Source organism: Parambassis ranga, chromosome 13 (genome assembly GCF_900634625.1).
Source record: "Parambassis ranga chromosome 13, fParRan2.1, whole genome shotgun sequence".
Taxonomy (NCBI): Eukaryota; Metazoa; Chordata; class Actinopteri; family Ambassidae; genus Parambassis; species Parambassis ranga.
Window position 1 is genome coordinate 4,587,351 of NC_041033.1, and position 25,391 is coordinate 4,612,741.

Here is a 25,391-nt window from a genome sequence, read left to right on the forward strand (position 1 = left end):
CTAAATGTATCACTGCTATAGGCTGTCTGGTCAAAAGTAACACCTCAGCAGAGCAGTTGGAAACTAAAAAAAGATGGATGTGTGCGGTGGCCTAAAGGGGAAATGATAACCAAATGATTCAGAGCCGCAGCAGGCCGGGCTGTTTCTCTTTCCCCACACACACACACAGAGCAAGCACAAAAATGCAGGGCTCCATATTTGTGTACTCACACTGCAATTAAGAATGCATTAGGTTTTATAGGATAATTCTTTCCTTTTTTAGAATTGCCCAGCAGAAAACCTCTGCACCTCTGAGCTCAATTCATTGAAGAATCTTGTATCAGTAAATCATTCCACCATCATTTGTAGACATTAGCATAAGAGGACAAAATTCTCTCTCTCTCTCTCTCTCTCTCTTCTGGAATCTGCCTTCACTGTAATTCATGTTGTCCACCGGAGAGGATTTCATTACACCAAAAACATCAGGAGATGCCTAATTATACTAACATTATACTCAAATGCTATGCAAATCATGCAATTAATCGGACAGGGTTCATCAGTGCTCAGAAAATGATTTATAGCGATGGCTGACATTAGTTAAATCCACGCAGGATTATCAATCACAGCTTCAAAACATGAGAGCAACACTCAGGTACAAATGTATACTTAAGTATAGGCCTACATTTCTTTTTATACTTCCTATAGCAAGTGTTCCTCTTTGTCCAAATGATGCTTAATTTACTAATGATACAGTCACCAGGAAAAGTGTTGACATTGAACCCCTTTAATGACATACAGTACATGTCAGGCGGAATCATTCTCTTAGTGGTATTTACCCATCATGTCCCCTGTATTCAATCTACTTCAGATAGACTGGCTCATACATGAATGGATTAATGGATACGTGGCAATAGAGGTTTTACTGTGCAGCTTTACTGTACAGCTGTTTGAGCTGTTTTACCAAGGCTCCCATTATGTGACACTAAAACATCCATAATAATAAAAAAAGTGAAATTTTCTATTCAAACCCTGTTCATTATATCATCTTCTTTTCTCAATCTTGTGTGAGAGGCCTAAAGACTGGCTTTTATTGTGAAAAACAAGCAGCAACAACCAACAGACGATGTCTCAGAAGCTTTGTCCATATTCCTAAATAATTAAAAAGCTTACCGGTAAATATTTTGAGGAAACATCTGTAAAATAACAGTATTTTTTTATACCAAACTTTTAGCATTGTCACTTTATTTGAATTTAGATAGATATTTAAATGTATATATTTTACTTTGTTGTTACAGTTTTTGTTTACCAGTCATTTGCTGTATTTGTACTTTAAAAAAAAGAGTACAAATAAAACGTATATATAAGTGCATCTTAATGGTGTCTCTACAGTTAAGTACTTAATTGCATCTTATTGTACCTTTTCAGATGTTGCATTGTGTATCTTTACTTTAGGCAGCTTACAGTGGTAGCCGGCATTGTTTGTGATGCACCATGAAAGTAATTAGTGTTTAGGCAACAGACATTTACTTGGAGCTAAATGAAACTACATAATCCAAACATGAAAGATGGCTAAAACCTAATGGAGACATCAGAGAGACATTGGTTGTATTGAAAACCCAGGTGAGCTGCAGTGACTCTAGTCACACCTGGAGCATGCAGAGGTCATACAAACAGTGATCTGCAAGTTTCTTCATCAGGATTTAATCTGAGCAATAAGATGAAAATTCCAAATAAAATCTTTATAGTTGTAACAAAGATTCCTACAAAAGTTGCAAACTTCCAACTCACTATAATCAGTCTAGTGCATGGGCATGTAATGAGAGCTGTACTGTTCATCACCTTCATAATCCATGACCTAATCTATTCTTTGGTGTGTTCAGAAAGCAGACAGCTGAATTTCCAATTTTCCAATAAGCGCATGAAGCAGAGGCTTTTCTTGTTTCTGTGCCTTTTATTGTGAAGGCCTCTGCAACAGCCCTCATACATAAAGCCTGAGAGCGTTCAGAAGTCAATAAAGTAATTTGCGGCACCTCTGTATTGCCTCACCGCAATCTCACTCAATTAGCACACATATCAGCTGTTGGGATCCCAAAGGAGACTCATCTGCGCTCTTTTGAAAGTCCTGTACTGCAGAGGGGTTTATTGGAATCTGGAATCCATAAGGACTAATTAGAAGCTGGATATCCTCGGCTGAAGCGTCACAGGGTCAAAGTGTTAGGAGAGAGGGAATAGGAAAGTTCCTGTTGGGGTTTTCTCTGGAGTAGAGAGTGCACCTCTTTAGCTTGTTAGCTTGTTTTACACTATATATTTCCAGGCTTATTTGCATTTCATTTGCAGCTTTGATGAGCAACATTACCCAAACAATTGTGCCCTTTTTTTTTAAGGCTGGAAAATATTTAATGCATAATAAACACTCTCCACATCCATGCAGTGTTTGTACTGTACAGCCTCATCCAGAAGTGTTCACTGTTTGCTTTGACACAACCAAAACCATCCTTCTACCCTCCAACCTTCGTGCTGTTAAATGCACTCGCACTGCCTTGCACTGATGAAGTTGAAATACACTGCAGCTCATTTCTACTTTTCTCCTCTGCCAGCACGAGATATGGTATAATTTTCTCTGTCTGCATGGGTCGATAAGCACAGAGGAAGTGACACAGCCCCTCCACATTAATAGATGGAGTGCAAGACTTTTGGACTTGTTGGAATTGAACCGCTGGGATGGTGAAAGGTCTGCTATGAGGTAGGAAATGAATGTGTGTTTTGGGAGAGGTCACCTGCGGCTTTGGACTAACGCTGCTTTCTGTACATGAAGGCTCAGTTTATCACCAAGCCGAAGAAGCTGTGAATAGCATGATATTGGAATTTAAACATAACTCTAATGATGTGACTGCTTCGTTTTCACAGCACCTCTTTGGGCTGATTATTGACTGTCAGGCCGCGGGGATGGAAGTGTTTGAGGCCAAATGGAGAGAGCTCAGATGATGATGGAGGAAGTGACATTGGAGACTTTGGTCCATGTCTTTCCCTTTAAGTTGTCCTTCAATCACTGCAGTAAAACCAGACAAAGAACAGGCTTTGAGTGTTGCCCATGTTAACAACCAGGTGACATGCTATCACCTGAACATGCCAGAAAAACCATGGTGCTCTGAGGTTATCCCAGGTTTTGTCCTTAGTATGACTCTAAGTCACACTTAGTACACTAAGAAAGTACTACAAGTTTATGTCAAAGCACCCACAACTTTAACAAAGGTGTCAGGCAATCAAGTGTAAATGAGACATGATATTGTTACATTTTTGGTTTTTAAGCAAAAATAGTCATTTTGATTCTACATTAAGGAAAAAAAACTCTCTAACACTCACTCTAAGTCAGTCTGACAGCCCTGTGTTTCTGTTTGACTATGCTGCAGAAGCCTAAGGAGCTTCAAGGGAGATAGGGATAGTGATATAGTGACGATCAATAATGTACACACACACACAAAAGATTGTACTACAAAAATAGCAAGCAATGCAAATTTAGCATTAATATCTGCCCAGACTTAGCCTGGCCAGCCATTTTTTTATTCCATACAGTTTAGTCTGGAGACTAGTCTCTGTGGGTTCGAGTTGGATTTCCAGGGGGTAGTAATAAACTACAATAACAACCAATCAGAGAATCGAAGCATGTGATTGACACTCCAGACCATTAAATACTTGTTGTCGATTTGCTATAAAAACATAAATAAATACATGCACACAACACACAGATATTCTTAGCAATTCCACAAATATTTTTGAATGAGGCACGTAGCAAGTCATCACATTAAGCCCGGAACATTTCGGATAAATGATTAAGGTTAGTACGATAGAGTTTGTACTGAGTGGAGCTGGCTGTGAAATGAAAAGATTGATTGATCCTAAGGTAAAGGGTACGGCTGGTCTGTCCAGCTTATGCTCAACTAAAAGTGATTACAAAGTGCAACAAAATTTTCCACGTTTAAAACATACCTATACTATCATTCAAGCAACTTAGTTAATCTTCACCCATGTTTCTTACTGGCTCCTCTCTTTACACATATGATTGATCCGTTAGGCGTTGTGCCCATGTATGTCCCCCTCCATGCTGGATAAGACAGTCCTCACTATCCAGCCTCAGGCCCTCCTATAACCCTGTGCTCCGGCTGCAGATAATGACATCGTCATTAACAGAGGTAGTAGGACTAATGATAGTCTGACATTAATATCTGGCCCTGCTGTCATCGAAGGAGCAGCAGACTTACAAGCTGCAATAAAGCCTGCAGGACGTAATGAATGATGCCATGGCACAGGAGACATGCTGGGGGGAGACACCATCACGTCCAACTGCTGCTGAACTCCTAAACATCCTTCTCCCATCAATACAGATCGAAAGTGATTCCTGAAGTGATCGGTGGTCTTCACACACACACACACATTAAACAAAACAAATAAGAAATGTCCGTGTACATGACATAAGATCTTGTAATATGGCCTATGACAGGGCATAGTGCAGAGAAGCTGTGTGTGGGTCTAGCACCTGGTGGGAACGCCTCCCTCTAGAGGTCTATCAGCTCACAAGTAACCCCAAAGCTGACCAATGACTTGGAAGGATCATACCTACCTCTTCACCAACCACACTCTAATAAAAACACATTTTCCAAACTCTACTGATCCTGGTGCCGGATGATATTAAACCTCTCATTGCTTCAAATGTAATTATCTCCATCAGTGCACTGACTCAATGAAAATGAAATGTGATAGGTTACTCTATTTTCCAGAGACAGTCACTGACAAAGCTGAGATAATGATTTTTGCTCTTCGTATGAAAGATGCAAGAGGTAAGGTCTTCTGGGTTTCCCAAGGACAGAAATAGAGAAACGATGCAGAGAAGGTGAGGATGATGTGCTGCACAGGATAGAAACCTGCACCAGCCTTAGCATGCAAACACACACTACATACGTTAGACGAAGGTGACATGCTTTTAGCTTTGATGGTACAGATGAAGAAAAAAACTGGATGTGCTCCTCTGACAGGCTGGCTGATGTACCATCACCACCTGGACGCACACAGTCCATATTCCCAGGGAGAGAAAGGCAAAATCCAATATGTCAGCAAGGATCAGCCAACACTGAGAGCATGGGGATGATGGATATGTGTGGAAGTGACCTCTTCTCTCAGGAAGAAGTTTCACAAAGTCAAAAAGTAAACTTTTGCCCTCTGTAATACAAAGTGCTTTCTATACTGTTTGGTCATGTATAAAGCATGGAGTGCCTTTCTTTCATCCTTAACCCTCGTGGGCGTCTTACTGCTTCAGGCGCAGTCAAACACAAAGGTGAGTTTCCAAGAAAATTACAGTCAAAATCCTTTTGATATGGTAACACCTGGGTTTGAGCAACATGTCTACTCCTCCCCACAGCTCCATGATCATCTGTGTACCTGAATGTTAGAACAGGCTGAAACAATCAGCACATCAGCAGTTAACAGTGAGGTCCTGGAGCAAGAAAAGTGTGTGACTGAGACTGATTCAGAAAGTGTATTTATGGCGACACAGGCTGCTGTTGCTGCAGTGGTGCTGCAAGCCTTCGAAGCATTTTATGATGCTTTGTAGAGCCCATGTGTATATGTGGCCATTTAAACACCGTAAATCCACAACATGATGCTGTGGCTTAAAATGTCACTTCAGTTTTTCACAGCAGAGGGCAGCAGTGCTTAAATATTGATGAGCCTTTCTCTGCTCATTTTCTACAGTCATTTCAAATGTGTGAGAAAATATCCCAACCTGCTAACACATCATTACTAACCCTGATAGCATAGATGCTATTATTCTTACCTTAATAATCTGTATGTGTGTGTGTACTGTAGCAGAATGTGTAATGTGGGTGTATGCACATCGAATACTCTTTGTTGATGTAGGGTGTATCATTTTTTCACGTACAGATCAGAACTGGAATCAGAACAAAATAATAGGTTCAAAATATCGTTATTATTGCAAATGACTTTATTCCTGAGGTGTCTACGGTGCCAATGCAGACAAAGTGATTGGATTGCCATAATATTTGTGATCCATTTGTTTAAAGGCTCACATGTGTCCAATAAGTGTTCACACACTCTTTGTGGTCTGATGTGTTATTGTATCTATGACAATAGCGCTCTGAACTGGAGCACTTGAATATTACCCTGTGTCACTCTGCCTACATGTTTGTATTAATTCTATTCTACACTTTAAAGTCCATTTGAAAAATCGCTTCGAATTGTTTTTCTACACATATGAAGCATGATGCTCCAATATGTATCACACATTTGTGTGTGTGTGTAAATGTGTGTTTGCTGAGGTTTAGTTGGTGTGGGTGCTTTAGTATGTAGAAAATTCAAAATGACCAGCAGTGATCAGACAGGTCTTTTCTTCTTACACGCTCACAGCCATGTTTACTCCTGTTTCTTTTGAGAAATGTAAAGATAAGAAAGAAGTTTACTATGACAGTTAATCATGAAAGAGAGAATATTAAGTATGTTGATAATAAATGTGATTGTTGGCTTCAGCTTTACCCCATTACCCCCTCACCCTCACTCCCCAGGCCTGGGACCAAACAGCAGCTGAGCAGAATTGATAGAATTGAGGAAATAAATGACACAGTTAAAACTATGAGACTGAGAAGGGTTGACAGTGAACGAGTCAGTCAACTACCTACAATAAACAGCCACTAAGGACTTAGGGTGCAAACACTGCTGGACTTGATTAAGTGAGGAGCCGCAGGGGAGTGGATGTAACCCAGACTGACACACACATGCACACACACATATGCAGGTGCAGGGCTCAGGCTGGTACATGTCCCATGCTTCTTTACAGGCTCCCATAGTCCAGGATGCTTAACCTTTGACCTTCACCATCTGCCTCTGACCGCCCCCTACACCTTTCCCTGCTGGCCGGATGATGGCTTTCCAACATGTCCTTACTGTGTACACACACACACACACACACACACACACACATACATTCTGAAGGTCAACAGGTGCCATCACAGTGCTGTCAACCAGCTGGATTTCAGTGAGGCCCTCTGGTGTAGTAATAACTGTTTGTCAGCAGAGGGCAGCAGCAGGTTTATATATGTATGTGTTTCTGTGCACGCATGTTTCTGCTTGCCCTTTGGCAATGTGTGTGTTCCTGATTCAGGAGTTTGTACATGTGCACATCTATAAATATGTGTTTATATTTCAGTCTGTCTGCACTGCACGTGTGAGTGTGTGTGCGTGTGTGTGCGCGCACAAGGAGGAATGTAGGGGACAAAACATCAGTGAATTTATGTGGTGACTGAGGAGGTGAAAGAAAAAAAACGCACAGAAAAAGTCTTAAAAGACAAAATTATAGAGGACGAAGCACAACAACAAGAAAGGCAAAGGATTAAGTGAGGTCAGGCTGGCTTGTCACCCCTCTGATCACTGTTCCATATGTGAAAAGCTGCGGAGAGACAAAGAGAAACCAAAAAAGAGAAAGAGAGCGAAGAGTGGAAACTTAAATCCCAAAGACTCTCCAGATAAAAAGATATAAATGCAAAAAGGGAATACGGGTTGGATTATTTTCGGGAAGCTGTTTGGTGACAGCCTCCAAAACAAACCCACAGGCATCCCCTTATTTTTTTTTACCAACAAACATCTTTTTATTTTGTTTCCACACCATTCAATAAATACAAAATACAATCCAGCTTCATAGTCATAAAAACAATGTAAAAAATATTCATAAAATATTACTTAATTCAAAACAGAAATAGGAACATCCAAAGCAGGGAAGTGAAGAAATAAACAGGGGGTGTCAGACTGCATGAATGGAAATATAATCTTATGACCAATTAAAGCTGTGGACTGACTGAGCAACAGGTAACACTGTTTTCTTTAACAGATTGTCAACCCCAACCTTCCCACCCAACGAGTCCGTACTGCTGATTACTCATTTGGCAACACACACACACCGCAATCACTCAGACACACACACACACACACTGTTTTAAGCAACACTTCAAAAAAAAGAAGCCTTGTCAATCAAATACAACTCACACAACCTTACCAACAAAATGCAGCCAGAATTAAAAAGGGTCCTGTTATATCTGCAGCAGTCCCACTGAGCTGCTTTAAAAACAGAAAGCAGCAGGTAAAGTCTGGTTGGTCCTCTCCAAAGCTTTGTCGCTTCATGTTCATGAGTCTTTTGTTTCCATTTTATTCCTCCAGCTCTGCTCTTCTTTATTACAATCCTTTAGCTGATGCCAAGGTGGGTGTTGGTAAGGAGGGAGGGAGAAACCCAGTGTGCAGCTCTAGGTTTAGGTCCATCTGGGAGGAAGAGGAGGAGGAGTGGGAGGATGCGGAGGAGGGCTGAATGACTTGAGTGGGTTTCAACTGCTCAGTGCCTCAAGGTCCGTCTTTTGTCTGGAGTCTTCAGCATTAGGTCATCTTCATCTGTGTTATCTAAGCAGAACAGAAAATTATATTAGAGGCATGAGTGGAAAGAAGGCAGAAATATTTTTTCCCTGTCAAAATGGAAAAAACTGAATCATAAGGCGAGATAACTCCAGACACAGTGCACATTCTTCCTAAACATAGTTCTGATTAGAGGTGGACTGTGTCTTGTATGGGTTTTGATATGGGTGTGTGCTTGCGTGTGTGCATGTTCACTGCTCACCGACACATTGTGGACAGCAGGAGCCCTCAGTGCGGGTGAGGTTGGAGCAGGTCAGTACTGGACATTGCTTCCTCTGACACTTGGTCACACCATGCTGTGGAGAGTAAGGAAGGGACATGTAAGACTAGAAAAAGGGTCTGGGGTACTGCTGACCATCAATACATATAGATACAAGTTAACAAAATGTATGTCAAATAATCTGTAACTCCGATGGTTACTCTCTTTTTGGTCACCACAAACTCCTGAAGAAATTACCAGATCAGAAATTAGCTGCAGCCAGAAATGATCAGCTTGTTAGCTGCTAACATGCACCAGTCTATTCACTGGCTCCTCGCTAAATGTGTCACTAACTCTATTTTTATAAAAAAAAAACTGCTGTCGATTCAAAACCCCCAATTGAAAACATGAATAGAAAAAAGAACTAAAAGACACTGCACTGTGAGCACTAAAGAGCTAGGTGACCATTCATCATGGGTGTGTAACAGCTACTAAAACTATGACTAGGAGCAGTTTTAAAGTTCATTTATATATATATATATAAAAGTAACTTTATGCTGGCTTCAGATCATTCTTATCAGAGCTAACATTCTGCTATGTTGAAATAATTTTGTCTGAACTCTCTCTGAACTGTGATTCATTGCTTTAGTCCTGAGTATGGTTTAAAAAAATATATCCAGCATATCATTTTCATAACCTTTAACATCTCAAAAGTACTTACATCACACCAGCAGTTGATGCACTTCATCTCGCCCACCATTGGCACCCAAGGGTGCCAGCTGTCACTGTTCTGGTAGTAGTTCTTGCCAAACTTGCAGTGCCTCGGCCCATCTGCCTGCATCATGTCACTGTGCTCCAGGACTGCAGAGGTCCTGTCTTCCTCTGGACACTCCTTACAGCAGTCAGACGGATTACGCCTCACTGGGTGACTGCAGGTCAGCACCGGACACGTCACCTTTTCACAGTGCACCTCTCCTGTGGATCCCTGCAGACAAGCATTGCATTGTCAGCACGTTAGCAGCGATTCTAGCACAAATGCATCTGACTTACTGCTTTTTCCACATAAATAGTTTGAACTTTCCCCAAGAAAAGCGCTGATGAGAAATGTATTCATGCCTCAATTTCTTTGGCTTCCAATGTTAGACAAATGATCCATTAAGAACCTTTGGAAAGTAAATCCAGCCAGATGTGAGAGGGTTTATTGACGTGTATTTACCTTGCAAGTACAGACAGCACATTTAATGTAACCAAATGGAGGAACAAAGGGATGCCATGTGGTTCCTGGGGCATGCATCTTCTGGTCTCCTTCAAAATAACAACCTTAAACACAAGGAAAACATGTTACTCAAGTCAGCCAGCAAGAAAACTGCTCATTGAGTTTAAGCCTGCATGCAGAAATGTATTTAAAAATAAACAAAACACAGTCTAAAAAGGCAGAAGAGAGTAAAAGAAAGGAGGAAAGAGGAGCCAGGTTAGTGTCAGCATAGCTGGTAGTTACCTTCAGGGTGTTCCTCTACCTTCTCTGGAGCCTTCATGTCCTTGGGCTCCTTCCTTTCTGTACAAGGAAAGCAAAATGGAGGCATAAAATTAGTTTTTAGTTCTATGGTTACTCTGGGAAGAGAGTTAGGACTCCCGAAAGGGATGAAAAGTTCACAGAAATCTGAGACTTTGATCATATTAATCGTGAATAAAATCTGACACTTATAGAACCCCAATCTCTGAATATCTTACCATCACAGATTGGGCAGCACTTGTCCTCGGGCTGAATGGTTCTGGAACAGGTCAACACTGGACAGATGACTGGATCACAGATCACTGTTCGCTTCTACAGAAAAAGTGCCAAATGTTTCTTTTTCAACTTTTTATAGAAAAATACAAAACATGTTATCTTTGTTAATTAATCTGTTTGTTCTCTTTACCTGACAGCTGCAGGAGAAACATTTGTCATAGTTGGGTGTCCAGCGGGAACCATGAGCATGGTGCTGGTTCTCAAAGAAGCAGGTATGAGGGTCTTTCTTTAGCTCTTCAGGGTCCTTAACAAAAAGGTCGTCAAACTCAGCCTCCTCCACTTCCCCCCTGGTTCCAAATTCACAGTTGTTTGGCACATGGACCTGGAAAAAAGTTAAGAGATTTGTTGGCCACACCTGACTGAAGGCTTCTGTCAAGTCAACTTGTTAAGTGTTCTTAAATGGAGCATTTCTGTGCTCCCAAGCAGATGGCTGTTTATGGTTTGGAGCTGTTTTCTATTAAACAGCTGGATACTAGTGTGTGTGTGTGTGTGTGTGTGTGTCTCATCACTTTTCTTGTTAGTACAGCTTACAAGAGCTCATCAACTGCTACACCTGCAAAGCTGCAGCTAGGTTTGTGGGGAACTGTGGTGGTGGGCTGGTGAGTGCTGAGTGAACAATTACACAGACACATAAACACTCAGCTGGTTGAAGGTAGCCCCAAGGACAGCACCATACTGCTCCTCTGTTATCTTTGTAAGCTTAACCGAAACATATGTTTGGGCTTTGCACAGAAGCAGGTCTATCAGTGTAATCCTTAATTTCTTTACATACCCGTCCACGTATTTCTCCTCTAGGGTTCATCTTGGTGCTGACCTGGATGAAGGCTGTACCCTGATCTACGTGTTGCAGCAATTCAACACCGATGTCTTTTAGCACACCGTGAGCCTGAAGGAGAGGAAAGAAAACATAAGATGTAAGTGTGCTTCAATATGATGCATTTCTTCCTTTACTGGTCTTGTGTGCACTCTGATATACCTGTGAGCCATAGAAACCAGTCAGCAGCCTCTTGTGTGTGGTGCTTCTGTCGTCTATTTCTCCAATTTCTGCCAGTCCGTGGAGGTGAGCGTTTACGGTAAGATCATCTGTTTTGCTGAGCCCCGTAACAACAATCTCATAATGCAGGTGACACTGTTTGTCCACTGACACCCAGGCATGGCCAGAAGCGCCGGTTCTTACAGGTGGGGACACAAAATGGCCGGCGAGAAGGGTAGGCAGTTCTGGAAGAGAAAAAAAGGTTAAATGAAGTGGATCAATTTAGTGGAGTGAATGTTCTCCATGCATATGTTTCATAGGTTTCCCCCTCACTGCATTCTCATGTATCCATACCATGTCTGGGTGTATCTAGGCCACTGTAGAGCAGGCTCTTGATCTGCCCTCTCAGCTCCCCATCCTGGCTGTGAGCTGTGGCCACATTGATGAAGAGCTCATTCTGCAGCAGCATGTGGATGTGTCGAGCTTCCAGACGACTCCAGCTGCCCACCGCTCGGCCTGTGGCCTTCATGTACTCTGGTGTCAAATCGTACAGAACAGAACGCTTGTTTCGCCGGCGTGGTTTTAGCTCAATTGTGAGACCTACAACATCACTGGTGAGACCTGCGACCTGAACCTGGAACAACAGAAATCAAATTAATTTACTATAATGTGGCTTGCTTGATTTTATATTGACTTTACGTGCACAAAATGAGGCCATGCCATGTCACCATTGGACTTCTACTTATTGAAAACAATATGCATACCTGGTACTCAAGAGTTCCGTTATCATGGAGGTTGAAGATAGCAGATCCAACACCTCCTGTTTTCCCTGGGGTCAATGCATCGCCGCTAGACATCACACTCTGAATAACTGGGCCAGACAAAAACAGATTAATATCAAACCTTCACTTCAGAACACATTCCTGCACACATTACTTATCTAAAACCATCACTTCTCCCCTCGGACTTTCCCTCCCTTCAATCACAGTACAGCCTGACAGCATGCGATATGAGGCAATGATTTCTGTCATGTTAAAATTTTCTGGTTAGTTGAAGGAGGGGAAGGAAAAGGGACACATTACATTCTTTCACGTTCTGTAGCCACACACATGTCAGAGCAACGTACATGTAATGTCAACCCTTCACTGAGAAAGAGTCATTAAGGGGACAGATTCAACTCAAATACTAATCAGGAGGTGTGTCTGCTTGTGTGATTATGTGTCAGACCTTGGGCCAAAAACATACATTTTGCTGCACACAACCCCACTCAAGGTTAAGCCTTAGAATGAGGTAACGCTTGCTGAATGCAGCCAGCTTAAAAAGATTGAGCTGAGAGGACAGGAGGGAATGAGTAACAGAGGGATGAGAAAAGTGCTGTGAACATTTTTGAAAATGACAGAGACTTAAAAAAAAAAAAAGCAGCAGTGGATTGAAGCCAAAGCTGCACAGAAAGGACAGCTGATGATGGGATTGAGACATGGAAAGACTTAGAGCAGGAGAGCGGGAAATAGGAGGAGGAGAGACGAGAGGGAAAGTGTGTTGGGTATGAATTCTTCACACATAACGTCAAGCTGTTAATCACAGCACTGGAACACCGACACGGAGAGTCAGGTCCAGGTCCAACAGACTGTGACCTTGGCGGCAGTAGTGTGTATAAACATTTTACAAACAAGACTTTATGAATATTTGTGTAGATATCTTTCTGCGTGTGGCATTAAAAGTATCTCAAAGTGATGGAAGAATTGATGCTCAATGTTATGTTCAAGCATGCATCCCATGGAAAGACCATGTGTGCAGGCTTTAATGGGTTCAGACGATTGGGCTGTCCACAACATTCCTGAAACCCCTCTCAGTCTCACACACACTAAACACACACGTGCATACACAGTCTTGGTGGGCTACATAGTCAAACAGAAGGTCTATAAACATGGTTTTCCCCCAGCGATAAGACTTGAAAGAATGGAGACAGAAAGAAAGAGTATTTATAGAGGAGAATGACAAAAACAGCCACAGATGGAGGAACACAAAACAACAGCTTCACTCTTTGTTGCCTCTACAGTGCAGACCTATGCAGGCACTCGCTTTTTGTTCTACCTGTGTGCAGAAGTTGGATTACAGGAACACTTACTGTCACAAGATTTTCTGCCAGTGATAAAGCCAGAGATTTGTTTGGGATCCTGACCCTCAGTTGCCACAGCGATCTCCAACTGACCCCGAGACAACCAGAACAATTCGCGGCTGTTCAGGTCTGTCAGCACCTCAGCAAAGTCTGGATCCTGCACAGATTGAAAGAGTAAGCACAAGGCTAAGACTCCGTGGGTCCACCAGAAATGACACATTTTACTGTTTAATCTTGTTGACATTATGTTGTATTTATTTGTTTCCAACTCAAATGATCATTTTTCTCTTAGAACTGAGAGATAAACAGATCACAGGACAGTAAATTCCTTGAAAATAAAATAAATACAGCAGTCACAAAGTCATCACAAGTCAGTAAACATTAAGGACACAAACAGTTCAAATATAGGTTCATACTGAGAGAGATTTAATTTTAAACAGACAAACTGGACTCCGACAAAGACATTGAGAAATGTTGGATTAATAGGACAGATGTATGAGTGTGTTGAAGAAATGTTACTTTTATGACCTTGGGGCCTCTGTTCAATATAAATATACATGCACCATAAATCCACACAGCGAGGAGCCAAAACAGATGGGGAAAGGAGAAGGGGTAGGACAGAGGGAAGGTGACCTTTATTTGGGAAAATGGACGGAATAATGAGAGGGAACTAAGTTAACAAAAAGTATCATCTTCAGTTAGAAATTATGTATGCTGTATTGTTTATATGCCCCTTTTACTTGTCTGCACTTAAAATGAGTCAGCAGATTCAGCGTCCCGCTTAGGGGCAGTGTGAGGGGGTCATGTGGCAGCTGCTAAGCTCAAACTTTTGCACATACTTTTCACGGACGGTCTCTCTCTCTCTAGGCTAGGCTCAAAAGAGGCGCATCGGCCCTTCACGCAATTCCTGGCAGAATTAAAAACAGACCCGCCTTTCATCACCCCCCCCCCCCCCCCGCCTTCCTCCCTCCATCCATCTCAGCCCACAGACCTCTAACCACTGACATGTGTGAGGAGTGTGCGCAGTGCATCCTCTTTATCTTCCTCCCTCACCCCCACTCTCCTCTTTCCTCTGTGTCTCATCCCTAGCTCACATCTGTCTCCTGCAAAGGCTCTGCTTGCACACTTTCCCTCTTGTTTAGTTTTTCCTCTCTCTATCCATTTCTCTTGTCATGTCTCATAGTTTTCTGTGATCACAGTGGCAGCAACAACCTCGCTAGGATGTGGTGACAAAACCACATCCGTCTCAATGGGGGTGGCAGGAGTGTGAGTGTGTTGCTGTGTCATATGTTTCTAACCAACAACGACACTGCTCCTCCTCCAGTTAAGTCTCAGTCTGTCTCCATTTTTAAGTCTATATATTACTGCCCAATAATTGCTTTTTTCAAAGCCCCTCTGATTCAACTTCAAATTAGATAATGCATGTTGTTACTCACATGAGAAGTGATGTTGGCTCTGATTTCTCTCAGGATATGTTGACGGTACACCAGCTGGACTCGAATGGGCACCACAACAGGCTCTGGGGAGAAAGGCATACAGTTCAGTGTCAAAAGATTAGGAGAGCTTTTTTTATCTTGTATCAGACTGTCACCACTTTCTATTACACTTACTCTCCTCCCCTCTTACCTTTGTCTTTGTGTCTGATCAGGCCTTGCAGGATGAGGATGAAGTGAAGGTTGTTCTCAGTGTCACTCAAAGTCAGCATGGCAATACCTCCCATGCCTGAATTATCCTCCTCTGATGTAAGCATTGAACTGAACGTCTCTGTCCACCAGAAACACACACACACACACACACATAATTATAAAGTATCTGCATTTTCTTCCAGGAATTCTATGCAGTAAACAGAGGCCACAAACTTTAGCTACATTAATCAATTCAAAGCCTTAAACATATACAATCCCACTGCTTTCTAAATATTGAGTTTATTGTGTACAAAAATGCAGGCACATGAGAATGAGAATGCTAAAATATTTCACATGCACACTCACCAGCAAACAGCGCCCTGTGTTTGATGATCTTTCCCTCCACTTCTTCTCGTCTGCTTGTTGATGTGGTCATTCTGATGCGCATCTGCTCAGATTGCAGCTGTCGCAAGACAGGCTTAGCCACGTTCTTCCAAACTCCACAGATCTACACACACACACAGGCAGGTACATTGTTGTTGAAGTAAAGATGAAATTGTCACAACCTCAAAATAATGTTCTTACTCCTGAACAAACCATGCCTTCAAACAGCCACAGACAACACATCTGCTAAAAACATCAGACTGCATCATTGTACTCTGAACCCCCGGCTGCACAGCCTTAACATAAAACCGCAACTTCTCCCTAAGAGAGGAGGGAAGAAATGTGGCAGTGTGCCGGCACCTCATAACTCAGAGTTCAGGGGTAATCTCCATTTTAATTAGCAATACTCTCTGTCCCCCTGTTAAGCAGTGATGTAACATGTGAAATATTTTCTCTTTCCAAAAGTTTTGCTCAAGCAAACTTCCCTCCTCCTTCTCATTTTTTTATGCCAAAGTGTTTTCTCTAAGGTCCTCTGCTGCTTGACACTGACATTTTTCAAAATATAATAATACCTCAATTTCTGGGACCTGTAGTTAGAGGGCTTCTGCCTCACTGAACCGAGTGTTCAGGTCTGAAATGGAATGTGGAGATGTGTGTGTCTTAGCAGGAAATGATGTGTAGTGACAGAGTCTGATGTCAGGGAGTATGCAGACATGCATGCAAGGTTATTGCTGCTACACAGACATGTCTGTTGACTAATGTATCTGGATAATATTGGCTTTTTATTAAACTTGGGATCTGTGTAAGTGGGTGAGTGCTTACTAATGTTGACTGCAATCAGCGCGTGATGTTTAGAAGCAGGCAATAAAGAAGAAGGAAGTGTCGCATGTGTGAGTGTTTATTGTTTATTATTGCAGAGTGAGTTATGGAAGGAGAAGTCAGAGTTTGAGCACAGAGCCACAGGGTGAGAGCATTCATCATGCTGGTACTTAATCTCTCTCCCTTCTCTTTTTCAGGAAACACACAGACACACACATAACAAAAACAGCTCTAAGCAACAGAAGCAAGAGGAGATACTTTGCTATTCTTGTAATGTCTTACCATATCTGAGTGTCCCTTGGGGACTTTGTATTCGAACGCGGTGGTCCCATCAGAGTCCAGGAAGGCGATTTTACTGGGACGGCCCATTCTGGAGAACGAGACTAAGATGTGAGTTAAATGCAGCCATAACAATGAACAAAAACTCAACATATAAGCATATTATCCACTTTTGTCTGCACCCCCTCTTTCCTACTCCATAATGCTGACTCCCACAATAACATTATGGTTTAAACAATAGAAAAAACATCTCTAAACACTTCAAGTTTGTTTGGGATAAACATGAGAGGAGCTGGAAAAGTTAGCATAAGCACCAATGCCACTGCTGATCCCAAAAGAGCAGACGTGTTCGCTGTAACACACTGAGTGTTTTACCTCTGGTATGTGATGGAGAAGGCCAGGCTAGATCTGGTCAGAGCAAAGCGAACTCTGGCAACTCCACTCGAGCTGGGCAGCCATGAGTCTGTCACTCCTGTCAACACTGCTACAAAGTCTGCAGGCAGAAAGAAATGGAACAGTGTTTTATTGCCCTGTACATGAATGTGGCATGAGTCCTAAAGACTATATTCTTTGTGTTGGATTAAAGGCTAATAGGCCTATTTTTTCACGTTGTGTAATATTAAGCTCAGCCTTATGTATGGGTGTATCATTCTGTGGCTTACCAGTGCGGCTGTCAACAGGGCCCATGTCCTCAGAGCTCAGGTAGGATCTGTCATTGTAAGATTTGTGGAGGTCATCCTCCTTCTCTTTGCCCTTCTCATGAAAGTACTCAAAGCTGTCTAGCATAGAGTCCGTCTGCTTTTTGTTATCTGCACCTGCAAAAGGAAAAATTTTAAAACACCTATAGATTGCTTTTAAATGACCACTGCCAATAGGCCAACTGATCCTTTGTAGGAACCCCAACATTTCAAAGCACAATAAGCCACAATACTCTACAAGGTCTGGTGCACAGATGTGACTAAAGGATAGACTGTGTGCTTTTAGGGAGGATAAAGACCTGAAACATGTGGATAAAAAGAATCACAGACAAACTGAAGCTGTGCAAGACAGGTAGACATTACAGACAAGTGAGAAGAGATGGAAAGAAAGAAAGATATAAAAGACATCAGACACCAATTTGCGATCTGTACTTAAAGCCAAAGCCTATTTTCTCTGTCCTCCTCACTTATTTCTCCCTCACCCACTCTCGGCCATGCCTAACTAACCAGGTTATGTTCCTGCAGCTGAAGAGCTTAAGAAGAATTAGGAGTGACACTGGCGTGCGATCCTAACAATGACCCGCTGTTCCACATAAACTGCCGTCCTGATGTAATGCTTAGACCTCACTGTTGCACACACACATACACTGTGACACATGCGATGGTGCTCATTCAGCCAAATACAGCCCCTCTGACATGTTCTTGAGAAAGAAAACCACATACTGCCTCTTAGTCACCCAAACGTTATTTCTCCAAGGCTGTTTTCTGAGAAGCTCAGCTGGACTGCTGCTTTCTTTCTTTGTGTTTGATCCACGCACACACATACACCACCCACAAATCTCATCACCCCCCCCTCACTCCTCTGCTCCACTGGGCACACTTGAGGGGTTCTGGGTAGTGTCACTCTCACTTCTCCCCACTTAGAAATACTGTATCCTCAGGTGCACCAGTCATTACACACACACACACACAAACACACTCACACACAACATTTTCCAACACTTACACAAACATACTAGGTGCTATGCTGCCAAAGCTAAGACAAACACACTCAACCTTTTCCTTAAAACTTGACCACAACACACACACATGCGCACAGTCATGAGCCTGTCCAATTCTCGACACACACACAGCATAGTGTTGTCCCCACAATGCTTTACCTTTACTTTCCATTCCATTACTAGACACACTGCATAGAAAAACACCCAATCTGCTGAATAACAGTACATGAAGACCCGCTCTGTGAGTGTGAATGTGTGCACTGGACTTCTAACTGCCTAATAAGGTGGGACTGTGTGAAGTAGTGTGTAGAGAAGGTAGCAGCTGTGTCTGAGGCTAAATAGATGGGTGCTAGTCTTAGTCGAGGTTGGTTAGAGAAAATGTCCATTTGATGCAGCTGAATGGAAAATCAATTGACTCGCTCATTGTGGCCAACAGCTGTTCTGAGGGTTGACTAGGAGACCTAGGGGAACTGAGAGAAAATATACAACTGGGAGTAGAATAGGGAAAGAAGATGATAGAGGGGAAAAGAGTGAAGAAAGAAAGAAGTGGAATAGAAGTCACTGATGTGACAAAGGAGAGAACGACAAACACCCATTTTTAGGTCTGCAGTGATTTAAGCTGTTCTTCCTTTGTTTGTTCAGCTGACTGTTTCTCTTGCATTTAGATCTGCAACAATTTGGATCACAAGTAAAAAAAAAAACCAGTAGAAACCTGTGGGCTGCCTGTGGTGAGTGTGGTTCAGACAGACAATTACCTTTAGCACAGCTTTTACAGCAGTGGCCAGGGAGCAGGATGGGATCATCACAGTCTGGATCAGGACAGTCCTGCTTGATGTTCTTGCAGTTCACCTTCCCAAACACTTTACCACGGCGAGTCTTTTGCTGCCAGAGATATAGACACAACCTCACAGTCAGCTCACATTGCACAGGAAAGAGTAAAAGTAACAGATGAGGAGGGGAAAAACAATGAGATGAGACTCACAGGTTCGCAGTGGCACTGGACACAGTGCATGACACCGAAGGGTTCCCCCAGATCTGGGTGCCATGTGTCTTCCAGAGAATAAAATCGACCTCCAAATGAGCATCCTGTAAAAGAAACAAAACTGATTATACATGGCTGTCTTTAGGACGGAACAACGGAGATGAATTCAAATACTACAATTTGTGTTAAAATTCATTATGGGCCACTGAGAAACTTTTAGTTGAAGCATTTTAGGATATGAGCTAGTTTATATGGTGTTTAAGTGCAACTTTTGGGCTTTTATTAAGTGTCAGGCTGCACTGCAGGATGACAAACACAGACTCAACCACTGAACCCTATTTCATATTTAACAACAAATAAATCCGGCACAGCTCACTGCCTAGGCATGTTAGGGGCGACCGAAACTCCCTGGATGCCTCATGAGTTTTGAGACTCAGCCTTGCATCCTGTCACAGCTAAATGATCCACGAGCAGGCATTTTCCACTGAGGGATAATCAGAGTCCCAGTGTAGGAACAAAAAGTGATCTAGTATGTGTATTGTTAATGCTACATGATCATAAGATTTAAAAAAAAACCTAGAAAGGAATAGGTCAGTTCTGGAATTGTACGCACCAAATGGACTAAAACTATGAAGTTAAACTATGTTTCCATCCACATCAGATGAGCCACGTGCTGTAACCAATATTTGGTTGGTTGGTTGGTTGGTGATTGAGAACACACTCAAACAATTTAAAAGTCAGTTTCACTTTAAATCCAACATGCTAGACCTAATATCTAGGGGCTGAACAGTATATTGATGTTACAGCAGATAGAAATAGCCTTCGGTGCTATTATTACTGTACTACAATCATAATTGAGTGTTTGTCATGCTTAGCTGGTCCACTACATGGGCATTATAGATATTTTTGGAAGGATAAAAGTGTGTGTGTGTGTGGTGTGCACGCTCAGCCTCACACGAGCTGATGGCCTGCTCTGCTCACTGCCACCAACCTGGTTCACATTATTCTTTCATTAAAGTCACTGCACACTTTAAACAGGGCAGTTGAGTTTAAAGGGAGCCAAACTGTGAGCCGCTTGCTTTGCCTGCCACTTGTGCCTCTGCCGTAGTAAATCATCTCGGAGGAGCCAATGCTTGTAATGGAAAGTCTATTGATTACAGTTTCCAACGTGGAATTACACGTTATAAGGCGGTGGTTAACGTGGAGTCCCCGCTGATCTGAACTCCAGAGCATTTACCTTGTAGAAACCGCAATGAGTATAGCTCGTAGGGGCTTTGACACTGAATCAAAAGGCATCCCCTGCGGTTATGACTCAGATGTTTGCCGCTGGTTTACACAAGAAACTGGTTCTCAAGAATATTTTGAGTGGATTTGCTAAATGAGGAATCTTGACTGTCATTACAGTGAGATAAATACATGTGTGTTGGGTGTCCAAACACTCTATAAATGCAATGCAAAACAGCGTTCATTGAACAAAATCTAAAGTTGTACACTGTTAGCTAGGCTCTGCTGCGGGGCTAACACATTAGCATAAACCTGGATAACTCCTTATTTTGCCTTTTTTGACAGCAACAGGTCAAGCACCATTTTTTTCTCTGCTGAACTAGTCTTATCATGATGTTGTATGTGCTGACACAGAGGAAAAGTTTAAAACAGTGTGAGTTACCTGACAAGCCTTTGGAGGGCAGCGGCTCTCTCTCTGACTGGATGGGCAGAGCGGGGGACTTGAGCCGCGAGGCCGCTCCGGTGTGCAGCCAGCACGCGCAGCTGAGTGCGCACAGCAAGGAGCGGAGCGCGCGGAGGAGCAGCAGCATCCCAAACCTCCAACAAAGTAGTTCCCTCAAAACTCCGAGCAAAACACTCTGCTTTGAGCGGCTGATGAGTAAATGCACGCCTCCTCTTTATATCCAAGTTGTTGAAAGTCAGACAGAAGTTTTCCAAAGGCAGGACATAGCCAGACTGTGCCGCGTGTCTTTCCTCAGTACCAGCGGTCTCCTCTCAGCCTCGTCCCCTTCTGTTTTATAGCCTGCCTCCCTGACAGCTTGAAGCAGCCACCGGCCGGGAGGAGGGGAGAGAGGGGGGGAGAGGAGCTGAAGGATGGGACGGCTGATGGGTGGGGGTTGGGGGTGGAGTGGGTGATGGAAAGGGAAATCGACGCCCCTATCAATTTACTAACGCTTAAGATATGGAAACGAGGCTGCGTCTGAACTTTGATTACACTGATTTCAAGAGAACTTAAAGCTTTAAACATTAGTGACATTAGTAAAATACACAGACATGTGTTTCTGGCCTGGTTGAAATGATCCTGTTTGCATCATGAATACTTATCTTTACAGGTATTAAACTTTAATCACATTCTCTCAACTAGATCTAGTTTGTTGTCATGGTTTCAGCTGTTTTTTTTGGTCTGCAGTGTTCACAGTGTTGTTGTGATTTTGGTGCTGGCAGTTGTACCAAACGCTTCCATGTGTATTTATTTCCTGATTTGACTCTTTCCCCCCTCATAAATACAAATATACAAAACATTTCTTCCCTGATTCTCACTCTCAGCCTTATGTTGAGTGCTACACTTTATTCATCTGACTGACACCCACTGAGAGGAGCTCCATGCGCACTCCTGTGGAGAGAAAGTGTGAATCTCCAGATCATGTACAGTAAGGAATGTGTGAGTGTCTGCTGCTGCTGCTGCTGCTGTGCCTGCTCTTATTTTTTCAAGTGGAGCTGAGACCTAAGTGACTTAACAGAAACAAATGAAAATAGCTGGAATACCTCAAGGCAAATTTGTCCTGGCCTTCTGCAGACCCCTGTCCTCTTTTTAGACTCTGCATACTATTTCTCTTGGCTTGTCTGAAAGCCTACCTGGACGAGTCTACTTAAAATCCCATTTGTTATGACTTTGGTAAATTTTGTGGCCCCTCTTGCATGCGTGCAAGTGCCAAAGGCTATTTAGCTTCAAATCTTTTAAGACTCACTGAGGCCAATGTGGAGCTTCGCAGCATCAACAATCAGTGAAATTTATTGGGGCCTATTTGGATCTGGGAACTGGTCCCATCAAACAAAATCAGAGCAGCTGAGTAACAGGCCAGTTCCTCGCAGTGGTCCCTTGGGGGGCCAGAACAAACGGTTGTGCGGTTCAAGTTTACATTACTGTAGTGCTGCTCATGATTTATTTCAGAGGGTTCAGTAAAGGTCAGGCTTATTATATGCCTGAGATGTTTGAAATAAAGGAGTAATTGATTGGGGATTTTTGAGAGCAATAATGATTATGAAAACATTGCCAAGCCTACTACGGCTACAATATGATTATGATGAGTTCTTCTTATTGTATTTCCTTTAAATTCCTTCTGCTTAGTGCGCAAATACTCCACTGACCGCCCTCTAATCTTGGTGCCTTTATATTAAAACGGCGCGTAAAAACGTGCAAAATCTAATTGGTTTTGGTGCAGGTAAAGGTGCGAGCGCAAGGTGTTATTTTTATGCATGTGTCACATTATGGGCCTGTGGGGGCCACTTCCATCCTGGTGTGAGCATTCACGCGACTGCTCCCTCCCTTCCTCCCTCCCTCCCTCCCCCCTCCTGCAATGGGAGTCGATGATGGCCTGTTTGCTCTTCATCATAGGGTGATAAGCGACGCTTTTATTCTGCGCTGTACACGGTGATTCATTAAGCAGACTGGATGGTAAATTGTCTATTGGAACTAACAAAGCCCAGTACACTTATTGCCCAGATGTTGACGACAGGGTTTGTGTATTGGGGGACGTCCAGAGAGTATCCCTGGCGGGATCTATTTCATAATTATAGCTTATCAAAAAAGACTATTTTACGCAGACGCAGTAAATAATGCACCCATGCCGATTTCAAATTGATGAATTAAGGAAAAACACTTAAAAATGATGAGCCGTGCAATGGCACAAACTCAACTGGACTATCTGGACAAAAACCATAAAAAAGCCTGGAACCCAGCCACACCATTTATGCAATCTTTATCATGACTTTTTCATGTTGGGCATATTTATGGTCTAGTGATATATTTATAACCTGCTGACACAGTCAGATCGTTTGCAAGGGTTTTAACCGTTCATCTTTGTTTGGTATTATTTATGGGTGTATTTTGGCCACTGATCATTGGACTGCACTCCACCGTAGGATTTCAGTGTATGCTCCTATCAGAGTCACACTGCTATAAATAAATAAAGATGATTTTCGTTCTAAAAACAACATTGGTCTTGGATTGATCATAGCTCTATAAATCTGAAGTTCATTTCAGTCAGGAGAGGAACAGGGTGGAAAAAGTGTGCTGTGAAATCAGAACTCCAAAGTCTAATATTCCAGAAACATTACCAAATAAAACTAATTAACCGTGGATGCAGATGCTGGCAGCTTTATGGATCCATGTTAAGCCTAATCACACGCAGACAAAATGTTCTTTTTTTCGGTATTCCAGGTCCACAGTCCAAACATCTGCCGCAAGACAGGGCAGTGATACCACACATAACCCTGCGGGCACAGAAGAAACACACAGTAACACTTTTCTTTTTACACGGCCGAATCATTAAATGGACATTATCGAAAGTCTGTGGGCATGCCTGGGGAGCGTGTGTGCGCGTCTGTGTGTAGTGAAGGTATCGGTGCGTAATGGTGCAGCAGCTGGATGGATACACAAACGCATTCACTGTGTATTTGCACTTTTAATGTCAGACGCCCCGGTCTGCGGGTCATAAATGCGGGTTGTTTAACTGTATCACCCCCTTTTTCCTCCCCCACCTCCCCCAAGCCCAAAATCTGTCTGACTGTATAACACAGCGCGCACCACTCTCTGCTGGACCGCATCCTGTTTGCTGGTATAGGACTCGGGAGGTGTGAATATTCCGCCAGTGAGCCTCGGATAGCCTGACAGATGTGCCTCTCTTTCAGCCACCACCTGTTCCTCATCACAGGCAAAGCTGCTGCTAAAAACAGGCATGACATGTCGTCACAGTTAGGCTACATATAACCATGTGATTGGCTGTAAAATGGCTGAATTTCTACATCCACATGACAATATGTCTAGCTATGGATGATATAAACCAAAAGTGGCTCCAGTTTGTGTCTGATAAGTCTCCCCTTCCCGCATGGAATGCCTCTTACTTCTGACTCATGTTCAGAAAAGCAATAGTAGGTGTAATTGTGCATTTCCCTGCGTTATTATCAGCTTATTCTATCAAGGGCAGACATACCATTAAGAGATGCTGGAACATGAACACCAATCAGATCAAGAGGTCAGCACTAAACTGCATGTCGTTTGTTTTCCTCCACAGGAGCTGCGGCCTTCATCATTCACAGAGTCATTGCATAACAGGATGTACCTCCGAGCCAGCCGTAAAAAAAACAGCCAGAGATGCCCCTAAATGGCAACAAAACAAGCAGCGCACCATGCTTCGTCGGCCACTGTTATGTTGATGCTGATAATGATGGTAATAAGAGGCGGCCCGCTCAGTTGTAAAGCTAATTTTGTGCTGCTGCCGGCAACGGAAAAGGTGGCGAATGGGTCTTTCCTCTGTCAGTATGTAAATGAGGGAGAAGTCTTGCAGAGTTGATGTTTATTCATACAAACGGAATCAATTTGCAGACGCAGTCGAAACTTTCTGAGGAGAAAAGCGCACCTTTTCTTCTTCTGTCCGACTCATGATGGCAGAGTGGCTGACAGTAATTACTTGCCTGCAATTAGCAAGAACATGGCTGTGTCCGAAGGCACTGAAATGCGTGTGTGTGTTTGCGAGTGTGTGAGAGGGGTTGCTTAGTTTATTTTGACACGTCAGGGAGAAAACCTATGTAGTTATAGGCAGATGACCCCAACACTTGGGCATCATTTGCCACCAGTTAAAAGCGTCCTCCTGATTGGAGCAAGAGGCAGCAGGAAAACCTCTAAAATATATGTAACTGAATTGTTATCCCCAAATATTGTAACATAATTATGTATCATGCACCAAAATTACCTTTTGCATATGTACTTTTGTGTCTTACTTATTGTATCTGGTTGAGATAATTCAAGCTTTTTTTCATTTTCAGTGATCATTTAGTCATTCAAGTAGATCCGGATTG

The 25,391-nt window shown here is 42.7% G+C and overlaps 1 protein-coding gene across 1 annotated transcript; it reads right to left on the minus strand.

The window, feature by feature from the left end:
• Positions 1-7,677: 7,677 nt before the first annotated feature.
• Positions 7,678-21,313, minus strand: chrd (chordin). Its single transcript, XM_028420578.1, has 21 exons — positions 20,977-21,313; positions 19,311-19,414; positions 19,084-19,210; positions 17,292-17,444; positions 17,005-17,122; positions 16,633-16,720; positions 15,514-15,655; positions 15,149-15,286; positions 14,959-15,041; positions 13,532-13,679; positions 12,168-12,274; positions 11,758-12,037; positions 11,407-11,648; positions 11,203-11,316; positions 10,561-10,752; positions 10,373-10,466; positions 10,140-10,196; positions 9,858-9,961; positions 9,363-9,626; positions 8,645-8,738; positions 7,678-8,430 (listed from the first exon to the last, which is right to left on the minus strand). Exons 1-21 carry the CDS (start codon positions 21,122-21,124, stop codon positions 8,366-8,368), a joined length of 2,862 nt encoding a protein of 953 aa, XP_028276379.1. The 5' UTR covers positions 21,125-21,313; the 3' UTR covers positions 7,678-8,365.
• Positions 21,314-25,391: the final 4,078 nt, after the last annotated feature.

What these genes read in the sequence shown, in the direction of transcription:
- chrd (XM_028420578.1), bottom strand. Translation starts at nt 21,124, where the DNA reads ATGCTGCTGCTCCTCCGCGCGCTCCGCTCCTTGCTGTGCGCACTCAGC. An exon ending in CTGTAAAAGCTGTGCTAAAG is followed by an intron (nt 17,445 to 19,083) that starts GTAATTGTCTGT and finishes TTCCTTTTGCAG; the next exon opens with GTGCAGATAACAAAAAGCAG. An exon ending in GGTAGAGGAACACCCTGAAG is followed by an intron (nt 9,962 to 10,139) that starts GTAACTACCAGC and finishes CTTGTGTTTAAG; the next exon opens with GTTGTTATTTTGAAGGAGAC.